Source organism: Tachyglossus aculeatus, chromosome 9 (genome assembly GCF_015852505.1).
Source record: "Tachyglossus aculeatus isolate mTacAcu1 chromosome 9, mTacAcu1.pri, whole genome shotgun sequence".
NCBI classification, from domain to species: domain Eukaryota; kingdom Metazoa; phylum Chordata; class Mammalia; order Monotremata; family Tachyglossidae; genus Tachyglossus; species Tachyglossus aculeatus.
The window spans coordinates 55,101,208-55,123,190 of record NC_052074.1 but is presented as its reverse complement, the minus strand read 5'-3'; the positions used below and the strand labels follow the sequence as shown (position 1 = coordinate 55,123,190).

At 39.5% G+C, this 21,983-nt stretch overlaps 1 protein-coding gene across 2 annotated transcripts in view; it reads right to left on the bottom strand.

The window, feature by feature from the left end:
- The window catches only part of HAT1 (histone acetyltransferase 1), a 55,322-nt gene that overhangs the window by 1,790 nt on the left and 31,549 nt on the right, over window positions 1–21,983 (bottom strand). For both annotated transcript variants that reach the window (XM_038751218.1, XM_038751217.1), the window contains 4 exons: window positions 21,600–21,704; window positions 21,118–21,224; window positions 15,996–16,147; window positions 14,667–14,783 (listed from right to left, as the gene is read on the bottom strand). In XM_038751218.1, the coding sequence (XP_038607146.1) occupies window positions 14,667–14,783; window positions 15,996–16,147; window positions 21,118–21,224; window positions 21,600–21,704 (481 nt within the window). The remainder of the gene's footprint in view (window positions 1–14,666; window positions 14,784–15,995; window positions 16,148–21,117; window positions 21,225–21,599; window positions 21,705–21,983) is intronic.

The following is a 21,983-nucleotide window of genomic DNA, read 5'->3' as shown; positions in this document are numbered from 1 at the left end:
CCAAAGCCTGGGCTCTTTCCACTGAGCCATGCTGCTTCTCATACAGTAAATGCTGAATAAAAACCAAGTCAATTTGGGCCCCTTCAAATTCATTCATTATAACTGTTTTCAATTTCACCCTGCTAATTTTCTTACTTCTCCCTCATCAATGCCTATGTCCAGTGCCCTCATCAATTATTCCAAACCTTTACTTTCCTTCTGAAACGCCTATCCTCCTCTCATCCATGATGATCTTGCCAATTACCTTGTTGACAAAAATCAAAGCCAGTAGGCAGAAGCTCTCCCAAGTCCTCCCACGCTTACTTACCCAGTGCACTCCCAACACACTCACACTTCTTGGCTGTCTAAAGAAACCATCTCCAGCCTTTAAAAAAATCTATCCTTTCCACTTGTGCCTCTGACCACATCCCTTACTTTAGTCCCCAGGCCATTCACTGTAGGTCACTAATAACCTCCTCCTTGCCAATTCTAACTGACTTTACTCCATCCTAAATCTCCTTGACCTCTCAGCTGCCTTTGACATCCTCCTCTTGGAAACCCTATCTAACTTTACTTTTCCTGAAATAGCTCTTTCCAATTCTTCTTCCTCTGACTGATCCTTTGAAGTGGCTCTTCTTCTGCCTCCCACTCCCTAACTGTGGGTGTCCTGGATGCCCTCTCTCCTCCATTTATACCCGCTGCCTCGAGGAGCTCTCTCATTTCTGCGGTTTCAAACTTCCAGCTCTGTGCAGACGACTGCCAAATCGAACTCGCTAGCCCTTGGTCTTTTTCTTGGTCTGCAACCTCACAGTTCCTCCTGCTTCCAGGGCACCTCTACCTGGATGCCCCACCAGCACCTTAAACTCAGTATATCCAAAGCTTAAGTCATCTTCCCACCCAACTCCTCTTCTCCACCTAACTTTCCCTCACATTACAGAGCACCCTCCCTGTCCCCCAAGTACTATCCCTGGCTCCTCCCTCTCTCATTCTTTCTATATTACCAGTCCTGCCAGTTCTTCCTCCTAGCTGGAATTTATTTTAGGATCTAATCCACTAGATTGTAAGCTCTTCGAGTGCAAGGCTCGTGTGTACTAACCATTGTTCTCTCCCACATGCTCAGTAGAGTGTGTAGTTAAAGGCACAAGAATATAGATACTTTTTAATTTCCTTATATGTCAGTAACAAATAGATACATTCACAGGCATGCCTTATGGAGAAGGTGACTTTTTAAAATGACTGTGGAGGAGAGGAGTGACAGTTTGGCAAGGCTGAGTGGGGGCAGGAGGGAGTGCAAGCATTTCAGGTGATGGGACAGGCTTGAACAATGAATCAGACTAGATTGCCTTCCATGACCCTCTTGAAACATTATGGGTTAAATTCCAGGAATAAGTCAAAAGCTCCCAAACCTCCGGCTCTAAAATTTAATCATGGCCACACTCCTTGTAACTATTCCCTCACCCGTAGATGAGTTTAAGGCCAGAACACTTGCTGGACTTTTCACTTACAAAGTAATCATTAAAACCGATAGTTCTACAGACTGTCTCTTTGTATTCCTCTCCCTCTTCCCATATAATAATACAATCACAATTCAAGTTCCCCTACAATGACAGAGGGCCTTCAATGTCCATAGGCCTTACATTCTGCCAAAACAGCACGAACAGTACACTTTCAAACAGAGAGTCATTAAAGTCACTGGAAAAAGACAGAAGTGGGGACCACAGGAGGGTATGGAGATTTGGGTGGAACGTCAACGTACAGAGTAACTAGTTTTAATCAGGTCCTTTGGGCAGGAGGACAGATCATTCTGCAGAACTGCTATGATGCAGTTCCTATTCCTGTCTGTAATTTATTTCAGTATCTGCCTCCTCCATGAGATTGTAAGCTCTCTGAAGGCTCAGTACAGTGTTCTGCATATAGTAAGTGCTCAATAAATACCATCTATTAGCTCACTAATGCGATGTTTTGATTGATATTACCCTTTTGGTCAGGGAAAGTGTCTAACAACTCCACTGTATTGTACTCTCCCAAGCCCTTGGTATAGTGCTCTGCATCCAGTAAGTGCTCAATAAATACTATTGACTGCTTATATAGGAGGAAAAAAGATTGTGATAAATTGACACCTTGCCAGAAGACTCCTGCTGTGGAAAACTAGTGAAAATTTCCCATAATGGGGGAAAAAAAAATTGAGGGAATATACCACAATCCCTTAATTGGTATACCTAGAGGATAGTCCTGGAAAATCAAAACTGGTAGGGAAAAGCTCACTAGCACAGTGGACTGACCACACTGTATTTTGCTTCTGGCAAGAGAAGCAGCAGGATGTAGTGGAAAGAGCACGAGCTTTGGAGTCAGAGGTCATGGGTTCGAATTCCGACTGGGCCACGTCTGCTGTGTGTGACCTTGGGAAAGTCACTTAACTTCTCTGAGCCTCAGTTACCTCATCTGTAAAATGGGGATTAAGACTGTGAGCCCCACGTGGGACAACTTGATCACCTTGTATTCCCCCTCAGCGCTTAGAACAGTGCTCTGCACATAGTAAGCGCTTAAGAAATGCCATTATTATTATTATTATTACAATGCCTGGCACATAGTAAGCACTTACTAAATACTATTATTATATGGCTTGTTATATCACAGCTCATATTTCAATTTCCATTTTGCTTACCTGACTTCCCTCCTAAGCTAGTAATCAGTTTCATCTATACCACGTAGCAGCACTGGTTTGCTTCTACCATGAAAACATAATATTACAACACAGTAGGATCATTTCCCTCCTGACAATTACTATTCAGTGGTTACTGAAGCAATGCATATTATACAAAGGGCAGTGAAAAGAAGGAGCTAAATGTTACAACATTAAGATTATGCCATAGTTAATAACCATTTCGGCAGGACTATTCAGTAACATTTATTAACAGGGTTAATGGGCACAGTAGGCACACAGATACTTTTTGATGATGACAAATGAACTTCAGCAAATCACTATAGTTGCAGAGTTTGATACCACTTTTAGTCAGGCAGCAAAACATGACCTAAAGGTATTTTCCATAATTCTAAATGTTCAAATCTCAGAGAAGCTCTTTTCCAAGTGGCTAATTAAATTCATTTCTTTTAATAAATTCTTTTGCTCTGCATACCTTGAAAACATTACCAAGACCACAAATAGTTTTCTGGGGAGGCCAATATTCTCATGCAATACTGACAGATACATTTATATTTAGGATAATGAAATTTCTACTTTCACATTACTCTTTTATCTCTTTAATGACATTAAAAAAAGGTGTTACCTGATTATGTGCCGGGGTTGTTTCCCAAGGATTTCAAGAGCGTGCGTGTGCGTGCAGTCCTTGTTTCCAGATCATCCACCTCCCCACCAAAGAGATTAAAAATGACCAAGGGACTTCTACAGTTCCAGTCATACCAGGAAAATTCTATCAAATTAGGAGTCATAGGAGCCAGGGAAGATGGCTTGCTGCTTTCCTGAATTTGAGCTGCATGGGCTTTACTGTACAACACAACCCTGTCCAAGTCCAACTGGCACAGGAAACTCTAGGGTCTGAATTGTTTGGAATTAGAAATAACAAAAACAGCACTATTACACTTGTAAGGATGTGAACTATTTGCCTAGTATTAGAACTCCATATGGCACTGCTGCATGTGCACACAAGCGCCCCATCGTTTAAGTATGCCTGGCCCTATCCATAGCTTTTTTTGCCATGCCTAGACTTAATGTTCCCTTGATTTTTGGGGTGCCAAGTTAATTCATATTTGATTAACTTCATATTTGTTCTCTTTGTTCTAATGAAGCCAGCCCTGTCCCTCCATGACTTTCCCTTCACTGTAGACCCACCACCCTCCCTGCCTCACAAGCCCATAACTGTGACATTATCTTCAACTCATTTCTGTCATTCAACCCAAGTATTCAATCTGTCATGCCTTGACCAAGGCCATATGCACGTGGCACAATTGTTTCTTTTGACATTGTACCACATTCTAGCCAGACCTGCATTTTCAGAAGGACATTCTCTAATTCTGCAATAGCATCAATCAAAAATCTGTAATGAAAACACATGTTTAAGGAAAACTGACTGTTCCGTATTTGTAATTTAGGAAGAAAAAACCGTGATCAATTAAAAATTCCATAAACATGAATTTGACATAATATAAACTTAGATTTTTTAATATATGGCCACCATATGGCCAAGCTATGCTCCTTCAAAAAGTGGCTTGATTTATTATTGGCTTTATTGTGCGTTACATTCTCTCAAAGACTTACAGGCAGTCAGTTAAGTTTTGCTTTGGAATCAGCCCCAACTTGATGGCTGAGCTCTAGAGGTAAATAAAAAATTACTACTGTAAATCCCTCTCTACCCCACCCCATCATCATTTACCCCCTTTTCCTCTCTTCCAGCAGCTTTCCTGTCCTTGAGAAGGAGAAGAGAAGAAGGAATGGCACTGACAGCCATGTTTACAGGAATAGCTTTTGCCCCCAATCTGGCCTGCCCTGCCCCATTCCTAGGATTAGGGCATGGAAGTAGGGTTACAACTGGGAAGGAGAAGGGGGTTTGAGTGGAAGGGGCAATGCTGTATGAATCACTACTTTAAAAAAAAGAGGAAAAAAAAGAAACCACTGAATCGGGGGGCAGCATATTTGGGCTGCCAGAGAGGGGCAAGAAAACTGTTTGGAAAAAGAGAGAGCAGGGTCATATTTTCGTTGAATAGTTTAACCTTAAATTTCCTTCTAATAAACAGAATCATAAGTATGATATCATATTTGAATAGCTTAGAAGCTGAAGCAAAACCTTATGCTCAGTTACTACACAATGCCAAAATCTGGTTTCTCTCCTCCTTTCCAGTTTCACATTTCCTCCTGCCTTCAAGGAATCTCTATTTGGATGCCCCACAGACAATTCAAACTTAACATGTCCAAAACAGAACTCATTTTCCCACCCAAATCATGTCCTCTCCAACTTTCCCATGGCTGTAGATTAGCACCACCATCCTCCCTGTCTCACAAGCACATAACCCTGGTGTTATCTTCAATTCAGCTCTCTCATTCAACCCACATACTCCATGTCACCAAACCCTGCCTGTTCAACCATTACCACGTTGTTAAAATTTGCCTTTTCCTCTCCACCCAAACTGCTATCACATTAATCCAAGCACTTATCATAACCCACCTTCACAACTGCATCAGCCTCCTTGCTGATCGCCCTGCCTCTTATTTCTCCCTGCTCCAGTCCATACTTCACTCTACTACCTGGATTTTTTTTTTTTTTTTTTTACAAAACTGTTCAGTCCATATTTCCTTACTCCTCAGAAACCCCCAATGGTTGCCCATCCACCTTCTAATCAAACAATAACTCCTTACATAGGTTTTAAAGTAGTCCATCACCTTGACCCCTCCTACCATATCTCCCGGATTTCCTACTACGACCCAGCCCACATACTTCACTCATCTAATACCAACCTACTCACTGTACCTCCATCTCGTCTACCTTGCCACCAACCTCACACTCTTGTCCTTCCTCTGACATGGAACACCCTCCCTTTTTATATGACAGATGATCGTTCTCCCTTCCTTCAAAGCTTTATTGAAAGCACATTTACTCCAAGAGGCTTTCCCCAACTAAGCTCTCATTTTCTCTTCTCCCACTCCTTTCTATGTCTGTTACCCTTGTACTTAGATTTGAACCCTTTATTCACCCCCTCCCTCAGCCCCACATCACTTACATATCCACAGTTTATTTTATTTATATTAACTTCTATATCTCTCTCTAGACTGTAAGGTCACTGTAGTCAGGAAACGTGTTTACCAACTCTCTTTTATCGTTATCTCCCAATAGCTTAGTAAAGTGCTCTGCATACAGTAAACACTCAATAAATACAACTGATTATTTAAAATCCTGCATTCTCCCCACTTCCAAAATGATGATATATTGCCAATTTTCAATTGAAAAATCAACTATTCACCACCTCCATGATATGAAATAGAGCATTTTTAGAATCTTAAATTCGCTGTTTTTATGAATAAATTCACCTTCTTGCATTTATTCACAAGCCATTTATTTTTGTGACTTCAGCGACTTTGTGGTATGTCTCCAATCCGTATTATTATGGCTGTCATACCAAATCTCACTTCTTTTAAGAAAGGTCAGGGGAAGGAAAAAATTATGCTTTCTAGGTTCTCATTGAGTTACACAAAGGGAGGTCACCTGATACATCATGTAGTCTGTCTCCTGATAAACCTTCAGTGTGGTATTGTCTGGCAACTGTTTTAGTTAATATGAACATTTGGAAAATAGTAAAACACCTATAGGCTTTAAAGAATTTCCATAGTTTGTTAGATAGCTTGATGATTTCTGTAAAATTACATTTAACCATGCATCCAACTGTATAGACTACACCGCATGCTTGAGATGGTTTATAAAAAATTGTTCAAATAATATATTTATAAAATTAAATAACAATTTATTAAATTTGGCTACTGGATTATATTTCTAAAAGTATTTACTAAAATGATATAATGAAAAATTATGCTGGTGTGTTCATTCAACACTAAAAGCAGAGAAAACTACATATGCTCACAGTTTATCAATATGAACACAGATGAAAGTATATATATATATTAAAATTCTTCACAAAATTTATAAAGTTTTACCAATAATAAAAAATATTAGCTCACAGCAATTCAAGATGTCTATATTTTAAAAATAACACAAAAACACTCATTTGTAATAAAAAGTTGCATTACTGAATACTATTGAAAGTCACTTTCCAAATTTCAAACCCTCAATTGCCAGTAACTGAATGTGGCACCTCTTCAGGAATATATATGGGATGGCCCCTCCTTCATATTGAACAGTCCACCACTCTCACCACCTTCAAAACCCTAAAAAAACCACATCTCCGAGAGGCCTTCCCTGTTTAAGCCCTCATTTCCCCTACCCACCCTTCCCTATGTTTATCTATGCATTTGGCTATGTTAACCCTTAAGCACTTACCACGATTCCACAGCACTTATCATCATCATCATCATCAATCGTATTTATTGAGTGCTTACTGTGTGCAGAGCACTGTACTAAGCGCTTGGGAAGTACAAATTCGCAACATATAGAGACAGTCCCTATCCAACAGTGGGCTCACAGTCTAAACTTATGTACATACACTTATGTACATATTCTTCAGTTCCCTCACCTGTAAAATGGGGATTAAGACTGTGAGCCCCACAGGGGACAACCTGATCTCCTTGTATCCTCCCCAGCGCTTAGAAGAGTGCTTTGCACATAATAAGCACTTAATAAATGTCATTATATATATATATATATATATCTATATATAGCTATAGATATCTGAAATTTATTTCTATGTCTGTCTGCCCTTGTGGACTGCAAGCTCCATAAATAACAACAGTGATATTTTTTAAGCGCTTCCAATGTACCTAAGTGCTAAGGTAGATACAAGATAATTAAGCCCCATATGGGACTCAGAGTCTAATTAGGAGGGAGAACAGGTACGGAACCCCCATTCTGCAGATGAGGGAATCATGGCATAGAAAAGTTAAATGACTTGCCCAAGGTCACAAAGCAGACAAGTGGCAGAGGTGGGATTAAAACCCATGTCCCCTGATTCTCAGGCCCGTGCTGTTACCACTAGACCATGATGCATCTTCGTGTAGGTAGGGATCATATCTACCAACTTCTACTGAATTGTACTTTCTCAAGCATTTAGTACATGGCTCTGCACCCAATAGGCACTCAATAAAACTACTGACTGATTGATGCTTCTGAAATTAACACAGCACAAATACACAATCTGTCCTCCAATAATGTGGGAGCTCTTTGCTTAGAGAACTCAATAGCCTCATTGTGGATAGGAAACGTGTCTACCAACGCTGTTGCACTGTTCTCTCCCAAGTGCTTAGTACAGTGCTTTACACATAAAAAAATGCTCAATGAATGCCATCAATTGACTGATTGATTGTTTAAGGAAACACGTAGTAAACCCACCTTGCCCAGCACAGGCACCCAAGTATTTTTTACAGTTTTACATAATCTTCTATTCAGAGAGCTGCTCTTCGGGAAAAGTTCCCTAATTCCCCAATATCATTCTACCTAAAATGTTCAATGTAAACATGGATTATAGATGAGTTAGCTGTACTTGCATTGATACCAAAAAAATTTACAAACTCATTTCCTCTAAAAAGGAAAATCATATACATGTTTTAATATGCCTCAAACTACTACGAAATACATTGAACTTGTTTTGGTGATTGTGCCACTACACAACTACTGGATATTTTCTCAAGTAGAAATGATGGCTACTGAAATAAAACCAAGCGATCTAGAAAATTTAATGTTCACAATTATTCGGAATGTACTTTAGGCTGTAAAAAGCTGAACTTTTGTTGCAAATGCTCCCAGGATTTACAAAGATCATTGTTTCCACTACAGTTATCCAAGTTGATGGGGTCTCGGTCCTGTCATGCAGACTTTAGAAATGAGAACCTTACATGAAGAAATTGATTACCGTGACAGTGGTTTGTGCAATACCACCCACAATTTCATTCCTGCCTGCTGTGTCCCTTGATGGACCTGTAGTGCAATCAAATTTATTGAGCGCTTACCGTGTGCACAGCACTGTACTAAGTGCTTGGGAGAGTACGATATAACCGAATTGGTAAACATGTTCCCTGCCCACAACGAGCCTACACTCTAGTGCAACAAGAGAGTACATAGGAAAGAGTGCAACACACCGCAAAGCTGTGCTCCAGGGAAATAATGAATAATGTCAATATTCTCGAGAACATATGCACACTCAGGGATATGAATTGCTCATACTATTAATATAAACTTTAAATTACAATGAAAGATTTTGTTAATGCTACACTGAAGCATAGTCTGTAATAAGTATTGGATTCGGCAGGGTTATGTCAAAGAAAAGTTCATTATCCTATTGGGAACAAGGGGAATAGATGGGGTACTTTCTCTAGGGAATTAAGTAAATGATAATAACAATAAAATGTGGTATTTATGTGTTTACTACATTCAGGTAAATACAATACAAAAAGATGAAGCACAGTCCCAAAGGGATTCACAGTGTAAGGGAGAAGGAAGAAAAGGTATTTAATCCTCTTGGACATATGAAGAAATTAACAGAGGCACAAAAAAATTACACAGCAAGCAAGTGGTAGATCCAGGTTGAGAACCTGGGTCTCCTGACCCCCAGGCTCATGCTTTCCACTAGGCTTTGCTGCTAGAAGTGCCTACTAACCTAAAATTAAGAATATAAACAAGGATATGTGAGGTTAATTTAGATATGGAGAAATATGAGAAAAGAACTGTAATGCACTGACCACATTCAAAGAAAACTGTCAAATTTATGGAACAGCTGCTAGTGTGTTCTGTCACCTTTGAAAAGTTACAGCGTGGCTCAGTGGAAAGAGCCTGGGCACGGGAGTCAGAGGTCATGGGTCTAATCCTGGCTCTGCCATTTGTCAGCTGTGTGACCTTGGGCAAGTCACTTCACTTCTGAGCCTCAGTTCCCTCATCTGTCAAATGGGGATTAAGACTATGAGCCCCACATGGGACGTGATCACCTTGTATCCCCCAGCACTTAGAACACTGCTTTGCACATAGTAAATGCTTAACAAATGCCATCATCATCATTATTATTATTAACTCCTCTGTGCTTGTTTCCTCATCTGTAAAATGGAGAGTCAATGCCTTTTTTTTCCCCAACTTATACTGTAAGACAGGTACTGTGTCCAATCTGATACACTTGTATCTACCCCAGAACTTAAAGAGTGTTTGACACATAGTAAGTTCTTAAAACAAACACAATACTTCTACTACCAGCAACAATAACAGGAAATGTTTCAATCAGTCAGAAGTGGAAATGGCATTCAAATGTGATGCAAAAAGTGGATTTTAGTTCACGGTTACTATTCAAACTTTCCTAAAATTGCAATACTTGAATAGTGCTATAATATCAGATTAAACATATGAATTAAGCAGTCAGTTCCCCTATCCCTGAACTCTGTGCCTTGACTGACCCACACATGGGCACAAATATTTCTTTTGACAATGCATCAAGTTCTAGCCAGAAACACATTTGGATGTTACAAGAATGTTCCCTAATTGCCCATCATTGTTCTACCCAATTGGCATGTGTTGCCAATTTGTACTTCCCAAGCGCTTAGTACAGTGCTCTGCACATAGTAAGCGCTCAATAAATACGACTGATTACCCAAAGTGCATAATGAGAACATGTATTAGGGAAGAACTGATTATATTCTTTAAGAGAGAGCTTACCAAGCTATGGTTTAAGTGCTTAGTACAATGTTCTGCATACAGTAAGCCCCCAGTAAATACCATTGATTGATTAACCGGCTGACTTTGACAAAATGGGTCACAATTTCATGGCACTGGATTTAAGACATCTGCAATGGGATAGGATTGCCAGTAAAGGATGCCTTCACTCAAATGCATTAGAAGGAAATGAAGTCAAAAATAATTCAGAAACAAGGTACAACAACAAGACATTCGGAATCTTTGGCAGTGGGTACTCACCTGTGAAATTACCTGGAAGTCAGAAAAGACTTCCAATAGATTTTAAAGGATACTTAAGAGGCAAAATGGCAAAAAACTGAAAAGACCAGCTGTAGTATGTTGGATGCTTTCATAGTTTGTATAAATTAAGGGGGGGATCATAAAGTTAGGTGGTTTACTGGAAAATACTGGGAAGGTTTGGCTATTTAAAAAGGGACCAATATAAAGAAGAATGAGAAAACACAACTACACTGAACTAGGAGGAATAAAACCACTAAAGTGGACCACAAGGCTTTGGTAAAACCAAGTAAAAGAAACATAAGCAAAGAAATTCTACGTTACGCTGGAGTACTGGTATACACATAACGAATAATGACAGCTGCAAAGATGAAGAACTCAGGGAATGAAGAACAAGATGCTTTACAATGGCCAACTAGAATGAAAAGCCAGAGAGACTAATTGAAATTGTTTAAAGCATTGCAATTACAGTAAAAGCTTTATCTGGCACTTTTCCAGCCCAGCACTTCATATGCCCTGCAGAAGGGCAATTTTAGCCAATTGATCCTTTGTGAAGAAAGAGTTTGCAATGTTTGAGTCTTGCCCAACCAAGTATGCAGTTCCCCTGCTCATAAACACTTTACTAATCTGTTTAGTGAACAGCTTCAACTTCTGGTCTCCTGAGTGATGTCTGTTCCACCACCTTTAAATTGTACATCCTCTCCATCTGCATGGTTTACAGTTCTGCTAATCTGATTAGCAAGCTTACCTCTCCCTTCACAACAGCTTCAGATCAACGTTATCTCCTTACCAGATGAACAAACAGCCTTCACCATGATTATAAAGATCTGAAGGCTGGCCAGTCCAAACTATGTAAATCAATAGTTGACTAAGAGTAATTTACATACCGGAAGATTCCTGAAAGACTTTTGCCATATTTATTAGTTTTAAAACTTCTTCACGACTGTAAATACCCTTTCGACTGTCTTTTCTTCACAAAAAGGGGAAGCTTTGTGTACGTATACTATTATGTATGCTAAAGACTTATTTTCCTGTTTCCCCCTTTAAGTTCCTTGTGGGCAGGGAATGTGTTTATCAACTTTACTGTATTACACTCTCCCAAGCCCTTAGTTCAGTGCTCTGCACACAGTTAGTGCTCAATAAATACCACTGATTGATTAATATCTAATCCCATATTGCAAGCGCATTTCTTTTTAGCACAAAATATTAGCTGGAAGTTTCAAGTTAACACTGTTAGAAAGTAAGAGGTAACCTCAGCACTTCAGTAGTTAATTAAATTTCCATCTAATTACTATTGACACACGGTTCACAGACATTCTGCTGGGTATAACACGTGAGAAAGAATGGATGTCAATAGGATACCACCTAGGTTCTGAATGGTGAGGTGAAATGGGATACCCAAACTAAGAACAGTGCCCGGAAACACCTTGCAACTTTACTCAGCTCATGAATGTGACATCGTAACTAAAGGTGGGAAGACAACTGTGGCAGAAAGACCAAGAGACAAAAACAAAGACAGCCCTTGTGGCAGAAAAGCCCTGGTGAACAGGGTTGAAGGACTTCCTAATCTGTAAATGCTTGGCAGGAAATTTGGGGCTCGGTGAGTGTATGCTGAGGCAAGCCACCATACAGTACAGATCAGATCCTAGGGATCGGTTTTTTTTGTGGGATGGGTTGTAAACTGGAGTATGCCAATCAATCAGCGCTACTTAGTGAGAACTTACTATATGCACAACACTGTACTAGGTGCTTGGAACAGCACAGTAGGGTAAGCAGACTTGATCCCCACCTTCAGAATTTTACTTTTATAGCCCATCACTGTTAGCAGGACATATGTCACTAGAACAACAATATAAGATTGATTCAATAGCAATTCCCTAGGTATCAGCACTGGGTTACTTTGTTGACATCATTTCACACACTCATGCCCTTACACTCCCTTCCCCTATTTCCTATCTGATCCTCTCATCTATTAGTTTATTAACCTTCCCACTCTTCCAACTACCCACTGCTTTTCTTCCTATTGGTCCATGCAGCTCTCCCAAATCTTTGTTTCTTGTTCCTCATCTCATCCTTTTCTATTTTCTTTTGTATCATCCTTTTTTCCCTACTTGTTAATCTATTCAGGACATAATTTTCATTCCTTTTCTCCTTCATTCTGTTCCATTAATCAATCAATCAGTGGTATCTAAGTGCAGAACACTGCAATAATAATTATGCAATTGTACAGATTGGTAAACATGTTCCCTGCCCACAAGGAGCTTACAGTCAAGATCATCTCCTTTATAACCTCCTAAACACAGAGATTTTGTAGAAAGAGCCTGGACCTGGGTATATGGAGACCAGGTCTCCCAGTAGCTTTTTTTGACTTAACCAACTCAAACACTTGCTCCTCCAAAGTATTTTCGGGGGACAAAATGAGATAACTGATGTGAAAAGACTTTGGGGGAAAATGAAAAGTGTTGCATAAATTCACCAGGGTATTATTTACTCTTTTTTGGGAGACCAAGGCTAGGCCCAGGTAGCACCCTCAGTGACCTGGAATCATGAGCTATGAAGCTACACAAGTATACAATCCCAAGCCAAAACCACCCCGACCTAACATACCTACCCACGGTGTGTTTAATTCCAACAAAAAGTATTCAGAGCTTGCCCCTACCCTGGCATCTCTGTTCAGTGCTCCAGGACCCTCAGCAAAGATGCATTTGGGCAGAGTAAATGGGTTTATGCTTATAGTGAGTCTGTCACAGAAAGGCAGCTGCAGCTACTCTGCTTCCCTTACACCAGTTCCCATTTGCAATCAGGACAAAGTTCTGGCAGTAATTCTCTAAGGGACAGAGGGAGGTATGGAGGAGAAATAAGAGAAGACAGATTACCAAAACCTTGGTATTGTCAGGAAATACTTCAGCTGGATGCAAGTCGATAAATAAGTTATCGGAGACTTAATAAATATGTACTGTGTACGCACTATGTGTGTTCCTTTTAAGCCCTGTAGAGCTAGAAAGAACAAATCAATCAATGATATTTACTGGGCACTTACTGAGTGCAGAGCACAAGCGCTTGAGTAAGTACAATATAGAAGAGTTGGTAGAGGTGATCAAACTTCAAAAGAAATCACAGAAATAAAATGTGAAATTTTTAAATTTTTACACATTTCACATTTTTAAATTTCTATTTCTAAATACATTTTCTATAGAACAGTGAATCAATCAATCAATCAATTACTGTGTGCAGAGCACTGTACTAAGCGCTTGGGAAGTACAAACTGGCAACATATAGAGACAGTCCCTACCCAACAGTGGGCTCACAGTCTAGAAGGGGGAGACAGAGAACAAAACCAAACATACTAACAAAATTAAATAAATAGAATAGATAGGTAAGTAAAATAAATAAATAGAGTAATAAATATGCACAAACTTATATACAGGTGCTGTGGGGAAGGGAAGGAGGTAAGATGCGGGGGATGGAGAGGGGGAGGACGGGGAGAGGAAGGAAGGGGCTAAGTCTGGGAAGGCCTCCTGGAGGAGATGAGCTCTCAGTAAATGTAAAACATTTTCAACCAATGAAGCACTTAATTCTAGAACAAAACAGGTATGTTCATTGCCATCCTTTCCATGTGAGTACAATGGTTAATTGAACTGGTTACTAATCAACAGCATTTATTGAGCAACTGTGTTCTGAGCACTCTGCTAAGTGTTTGGGCAAATATGACAGAGGTAAAAGACAATTCAGGCCTTCAAGTAGCTTGCAATGTTATGAAATATCTGCATACAATCTTAAGGCTGTACCACCTAGGCCCAACAAAAATATAAAAATTAGAAGGATTATATATGCTGATGTCAAATTGTAGTAGATGAACGATCCAATTCTACATCTTCTGCAAGTCTAACCCAAGTCAGGAAGTAAGGTAAAAATTACCAGTAGTTTTCCATTCTAAACAACAAAATCCTAGCAGGTAGATAAACTTGATGTGCCAAATATATTCATATCAATTAAATATTCATCTCTGAATAATAAACCAATGTTATCATTTTAAACATTATTAAATGCATGAAAGTGAAAGAAAATTTACCATGCTTGGATTAACCACAGGGCAGAATAGTTTTAAGTTATCTATACCTTATATGGGCCGATCAATCTTCTTTTAACGTCCAATCTATAGCCTTTGGATTGGTCAGCATCACCCATATCAGTCACACGCAATCGGAGAATTTCATACACCCGCCTGGCATGTTGCTAACAGAGTTAGAGAAAGCAATAGGAATGCATATATAGTAACTTTGAAATCCTTAAATTCCCAAGTCACCTCCAACAAGTGCATGACTGCAATTGATACCCTATACTCAGGCACATTTATCATACCCACATCACATTTTAATCATGCCAAATTGAAAATCATACTCATTTCCCAGAAGGGACAGAAATGCTATAAGGGAACATTTACTTCTTGTTCTTTCCTAGATTAGCTAGTGTTTGATTTTAAGATACTTACAAGTACTATTAAAAGTTTAACTACAGCTTTTAAACTGTAGTGCTGTGGTCTGTTACACAGCAAGAACACAGCCAGAGCTGTGCTTTAAAACACTTGCAAAACAAGCCTGACTGAAGAATTGTAGGAAAAAGCAGAAGCACAGCTCTCCCTCCTGTCATCCAGAGGCTATTGGGATCATCTTCTGGAAGGAGACAGGCTTCTCTGACAAAAGGAGGAAATGCCCATCCAATGGGGCAGGCCTGAATTCTCCTCATGGAGAGCTTGGAGAGGGAATTCATTTTGGCTTCCTAGGCTTTGTATCAGCTCCTGGGAGGGATCCACTATAAGAAGTTTAATGACATAATGCATTTCTCTCTGCTTAAGCTACACCTGGGCTGAAAAAGAAAAAGAAGCTAGGGTAAGTTCATTTTGGGTTGAGTTTGAACCTTTTCTCCGGCCAAATGCCCAAGCAAAGCCTTCAGGTAGCCATGAGGTTCAGCACCTGGTCACTGGTTTCTGATAAACAGGCAATCCAATTTGGCACTTGCAACGTCATATATCATCTTGTAAGCCTCCACTTTTGTTTGTTTCTGTTGCTATTCCTTCCAGTTTGTAATACTGAATAAATATCAGGTCATTATTGTCTTCGGGGACTCTGGTTTGGCCATGATTCCTGGGGACCTTCACCAAGCGATCACCTGGATGGATCTCAGCTGGAGTTCCAAGTCCCAGCCCTTTTTGGGTCACTAAATACAGGCTGCCTAACTGGTTCTAGAGTGGTGTTTTATGCATAAGTGGCCTAACTGCAAAAGCTTCAGTGTAATAGTTCTGAGAAATACGCCAAATGGCATAAAATTCAGCAGTATAAGATATAAATTGCATAGGAGCCAATTGTAATATTTTACTGTAACAAATGACTGTTGAATATACAGACTATTTTTCCTGAGAAATATGAGCCTGTGCAAATAAAAAATTACCTTATTTATCTTGAGCTTTTGTTGAGCTTCTGTCACCATATCTGGACTAAATCCTTGCATTAATTTCTTTGGGGAAAAACAAGGAAGATCTTGACACAGTTTCACAAGTACAAAGTCTCTTAATTTCACATAGTTTTCAGAGGGATCTTCAGCTGAGGAAATAAAATCAGAATAAAATACTCAATCAAATTTTTTTTTCCTAATTAGCAAGCCAAGCACATTTGTTACTCTAAGCTACTCTTTTGAGAGACTCGACACCCCACAAATAAAACTGCTCGAAAATAAACAAGTTATGTATTACCCATGCCTAAGCAGTAATAATAACCACCCAACCTGCACACCTTACACCTCTAATACCAACCTACTCTCTGCACTTTGACCTTGACTATTCTGCCACCTTCCTCTTGCCCATGTTCTCCCTCTGGCCTGAAACTCCCTCTCCCTTTATGTCCGACAGACCACCACTTTCCCCACCTTCAAAGCCCTCCTAAAATCACTTCTCCAAGATGCCTTCACTGGCTAAGCCCAAATTTCCATACCTGCCTTCCCTTCTGTGTTGCCTATGTACTCGGATCCTTATGCCTTAAGCACTTAATATTCACCCCACCCTCAGCCCCACAGTACTTATGTAAATATCCATACACTCTGCCCTTTCCCTTATCTCTAGTTTTAATGTCTGTCTCCCCCCTCTAAACTGTAAGCTCCTTGTAGGCCAGGATCATGAGAAGCAGCGTGGCTCAGTGGAAAGAGCCCGGGCTTTGGAGTCAGAGGTCATGGGTTCAAATCCTGGCTCCGCCAATTGTCAGCTGTGTGACTCTGGGCAAGTCACTTCACTTCTCTGTGCCTCAGTTACCTCATCTGTAAAATGGCGATTAAGACTGAGCCCCCCGTGGGACAACCTGATCACCTTGTAAACTCCCAAGTGCTTAGAACAGTGCTTTGCACAAAGGAAGCGCTTAATAAATGCCATCATCATCATCATGTCAACCAACTCTATTGTACTTTCCCAAGAGCTTAGTATAGTGTTCTGCACACAGCTAGTACTTTAATACCACTGATGGATAAAAATACTCATCTCAGCAATTATCAAGGGAAGAGCTGAAATCCTTTCCCTAAGCATGTAAAATAATATTTGAGCCAACAGAGACTACCATTATTTCAAAAGCCAAAACTAAGTATTCATCCTAAGTAAAAATAAATAAATAAATAATTCTAATTTTTGGCCAATCCCAAAAAATACATTTTTAAATGTTCAGCAGGGGAGATTTTTTGAAAGCTTACTTTAGTTTGAGTTCATCTGGAACTCTCCATCTAAGCTACGTGAATCTATGTCCTTCCTAAGTGAAAATGTTTACTCTATATATTCACATTTAAAAGTGAGAAAGGCAGGTCTCCCATTGAGAACAGGACAACACAGCTTTAAAGATGACAATGTAATGAGGTAATAGCACAGGAAAAATTGTATTAGTATTGGAATGTCACGGCATATGGAGACCATATTTCTTTCAATTTTGCATCTAAACACATCTGTGTTCAGCTTAATAATATCCTCACATCAAACATTTTACATGTTTGAAAAAGATAGCTTGAAAATCTTTAAGCTTTCTTTCCAAAACAAATACATCACTCTTACCAACACATTCAAATACTGACTTCGTACCTAGATAATCATTAGTGTCATGGCGGGCTCCCAAACCTGCTACGCTTTCATAGTGCTCTTCAAATGCTTTGAAAATAGCTTCAACCACTCTACTTTAATAGTGGTGCCCAAAATTAGTTTATAAAATCTGCAGAATGGCAATGTAGATACCACTACATCAATCTTAGATTTTGTACTTCTTCCCCGTAAGTGCAAACACAGATTAAATCCACATAAAATGTTTGACAACTTCATGACTTCAAAAAGTGTCACTTATGTAAGTGAACCTGGCACCATCTTTAAGACATTTTTACTTTCATTCTATTCTTTTCAGCTCTGGGGTAATGGTCTTTTCTGAGTGTCAGACACAGCAACATGCAATGGAAAGACAAACAAAGAATCAGGAGACTGGGAATCTAGACACAGCTCTGCCACCAGGCTCTAGAGTTTTTCCTCCACAGTATTTCCTCTCCACCAAAACGCTCCCCATCTGCTCAAACCCTTGTCAGTTCTAAAAAATACCACATCAGCTTCCTCACTGCTCTCCCTGCCTCCAACATCTCCCCTCTTTTGTCTATACTACACTTTGCTGCCTGGATCAGCTTTCTAAAATGTCTTTTGGCACACACTTTTTCATTCTCCCAAAACTACCAACAGAACTTATTTCCTTCCACATTAAGCAGGAACTCATAACCATTGGCTTAAAGGATTCCCATGAGCTCTCTCCTTACATCGCTGCTCTCTTCACCTGCTATACCTTAGTTCATGCTTTGAGCTCCTCCCAAGACAATCTTTTCATGACTTGCTCACTTCTCGCCCCTGAGCCCTCGCCTGGAACTACTACCCCTTTCAATTTCCACCAGGCTACAGTTCTCAGTCTTGAAATCCCCTTCTTCTCTGGGAGGCACTCCCTGATTAATTTCCCAGCTGGCCAACAGGCTAAGCAACCTCAGGAGAAGGGAGGACAATTCTGCAAGCCTAGCTGACATGGTGTTGACACTGCTTCCTACTGCACTGGCTTTTTTTAGCAACCTCTGTACCCCTCCCCTATTTCTGATCATGCCACCTCCTTCTTCCCACTCACAAGAACTAAAATTAAATAGTTTAAACTCTAAAAGGTGGTGAAACATGGAAGTTTCTTGATCCTTTTCTTTTCCCCCTCAATTAGTCAGTAAATTTACTGAGTGCCTCCCGTGGGCCGAGCCCTCTACTAAGCACTTGGCCTGTATTCTAGAAATAGTAAAACATAAAAACCATATAGAGAAGCACTCTCACAGTGTACTAGGTAGGAGTAAGATAGAGGTGATCTCTCAAGTCTTTGGTAAATTCTTTGAGCTCCTCACAAGATGCTAAATAATATCTTCACCTAGGTTCCAGCTGAAATGCAAACAACTAGTCACCAAAAATGGAACAGTCATAAATAACAATTTTAAACATCTATACTGTAGACTGTCAAAATTTAAACAACAGACCCAAAGGGCAAAAGCTATATATCAATTACTTCTGAACTTCTCTTCTTCAAAGGGATCAGCAGGATGAAAACATTCACTGGGCACACAGAGGAGTACAGAGTGGAGGGAAGAATGGGGATATTAGAGGGTCTTCAGATAAAGATTACTGGCACGAGTGATCAAGTGGAAATTGGAAAAGGGGTCCATAGGATATAGAAATGGTAAGGAAGCACGAGAAGTGTAGGGAAAAATGATCAATGCGGAGAGTTCACAAATTTGAGTGGGTGTCAAAATGTAATTAATGAGCGATTTTGAGCCTTTGAGTGGTCACACTCAAATACCAAACTCAGGGTGTCGTATGGGTATACAAAATCTTTTGTCTCTTCAGGCCTGCTATGAATTTCATTAGACGCAATGATTAAAAAAAAAAATCACTCAAAAGGAATTCAGAATCTCCTTTGGCTTCTATTTTTTCCTTTCGGAATAAGTAGCAATTTGTTGATATTTTTATCTGATAAAACCTGGGGAAATGAAAGGAAGGGAGAAGAGATGAGAATACAGATGAAGTAGGAGGCTTTTCAGGAAAAAGCCTGGCTAGCATATTTTACTCTTGGGTAAATCAACATTTCTAGCAAAACTCTTCACCAGAAAAGACCATTCACAAAGCACTGAATCCAACTCAAATCCACAGGCAGATTCTGAAATCTCCTGGAGCACATCCTAGTTTTATAATTCTCCATAATTTTGTCCATCTCTCGAGTTTATGAAATCCTTACCTAGTCAATTTAGAATTTTATTTGTTGCTTAACAGTTGTAATCCTTTGACCATCTCACAACTGTGAAGTCCATTTTTCCTAACAGCAGAATGAGAGCTGAATGGAAAGATAATTCATCTCTTCAAACCCTCCTAGCTCCCCGTTGAAAACAGCGTGTTTCCAGCAGATTATTCCGCAGGGCAATTTAAAATCTGGTTTGGAGGCAGTTTTAATTTTACTTGCACTGGCTAATAAAAGCTTCATGTAACAGAAATACGTTATACTTTTTAAAAAAAATTTTAACAGGTACTTACCATAAACTAATGTAGCCAAAGCCACAACTGAGGAGGGTAGCCTAACATTTTAGCTCACATCGTTTTCACTACAGCTAAAAAAGAAGGAGTTAGTATACTTCCTTGCAGGTTAATAAAATGCAGGAACCAAAAATTTTATGAACATATGGTACAATGTTATCCTCTTAGATCACGCAGTATGCTTATTTTTTGAGCAGTATCTTTGAAATGTGGTGACACTGGGGGAAGGGAAGGAGATAATGTGTCACTTTATTCCTCTAAATTGTTCACATTCTGCCATGTTGTCCTCTCTTGCAGTTCTCACTGTGTCGGTGTATTGTTCCATCAGTGGCTTCATCTGATGATGTCTTTCCCTTTTAGAGCAGTTCATTCTCTTTTCTCCCCCAGTTATCCCATTCACAGTACTCTACAGTAATCCGTACGTAATGGATTGCGGCTCACCCACTCCGTTCTTACACTACTGAATTGACTTTTATTTTCTCCGAAGTTGTGAAACCATGCAATTTAAGGGAATGAAAGTTTTTAAAACAAATATACAAATCCCACTTCTGAATTCCAGGGCACCAGTTTAATTCATAATTAGTATTCTTAACTTCCCTTTGTGGTTTCAACCAGGGCCACCCAAGAAATACAAAAATGCAATCTTGGGAAAATAAAGCTGGCCAAGTAAAAAATTAATGTCAAGAATCTTTTCTTATCAGTAAGATTATTATTGATGACTAGTGCTAACAAAGCAATGTAAACTAGTTTAATAGATATCCTGCCTGTTCAGTGTCAGCCATGGACTTGGGAATGTATAGTTCTTACATATAAATGGTCTTACATATAAATTTATGCCCTGGAGCAAGCTACATTCAACACCAATTAATTCAAGCAGATGGACGGACATACAGGCAATGTTAAATCTATGGCTGGAAAAACTTATGACGATTAGTTTGATAATAAAACTAAAAGGGCACGTACCTGTAATATCAAGAACTGTAGGAGAAGAAATATAGTATCTGTGAACTGTTTCAAAAAGCTGAGCACCATGGCCCTCTCCTTGAAAAGGAGGCAATATCAGCATCTGGCTGTATTACAGAAGGAAAGAGGATGTCTTAATTAAAACTGACCTTGCAGTAATAAGGTTTATAAGCTACATTTACATACAACTAATTTAAAATCAGACATTTAATCCAGTGTTATGGACAAATTATGAAAGTTCCTGGGATTTCTAGGTAACACTTTCATCAAGTTTTAAAGAAAAACCTTCAAATTACAAAGATAGTCAAAATTGGTATAAGCTTCTACCCTATTTAAAAGGGAACAATGAAATAAATCAGTACATAGTCAGTGAATAATGGACTTTTTTTTAACAAATCAACATCATTATAACAAGTATTGGAAACTTCAGCAGTTCCCTCTTCTGAAATAAAAGACAAGGCACGTGTTACACTGCCAATTACCTTACACGTGGCCGGGTTTTGTCTGGGTACACATAGTAATTATAGACTGTCATGTAGCCTACGGTCGCAAAGAGCGTAGCTCCATCCTTATTATACTTCTCAAATCTGCAGATAAAACAGAAAGCCAAGCAGGTCAATTACAGTCGCGCTCCCATGCAGTGTCCATTTTCTTTTCCATTCTCTGACTGAATTTTCAGTGTCAGCAAGCTACTCTGTGAGGGCCCAATGGGTACACCTGCTATGTTCTGAATGTACAATTCACTTAATTGGTGTGCAGCAACTTGGATAAATCAGACCTCTTTACATCACTTCAGTGCACTTGCCTATTATAAAGATGAATAGGTGGCAAGTAAAAGAAAACACAGGCAAAGCTCATTTTACTGT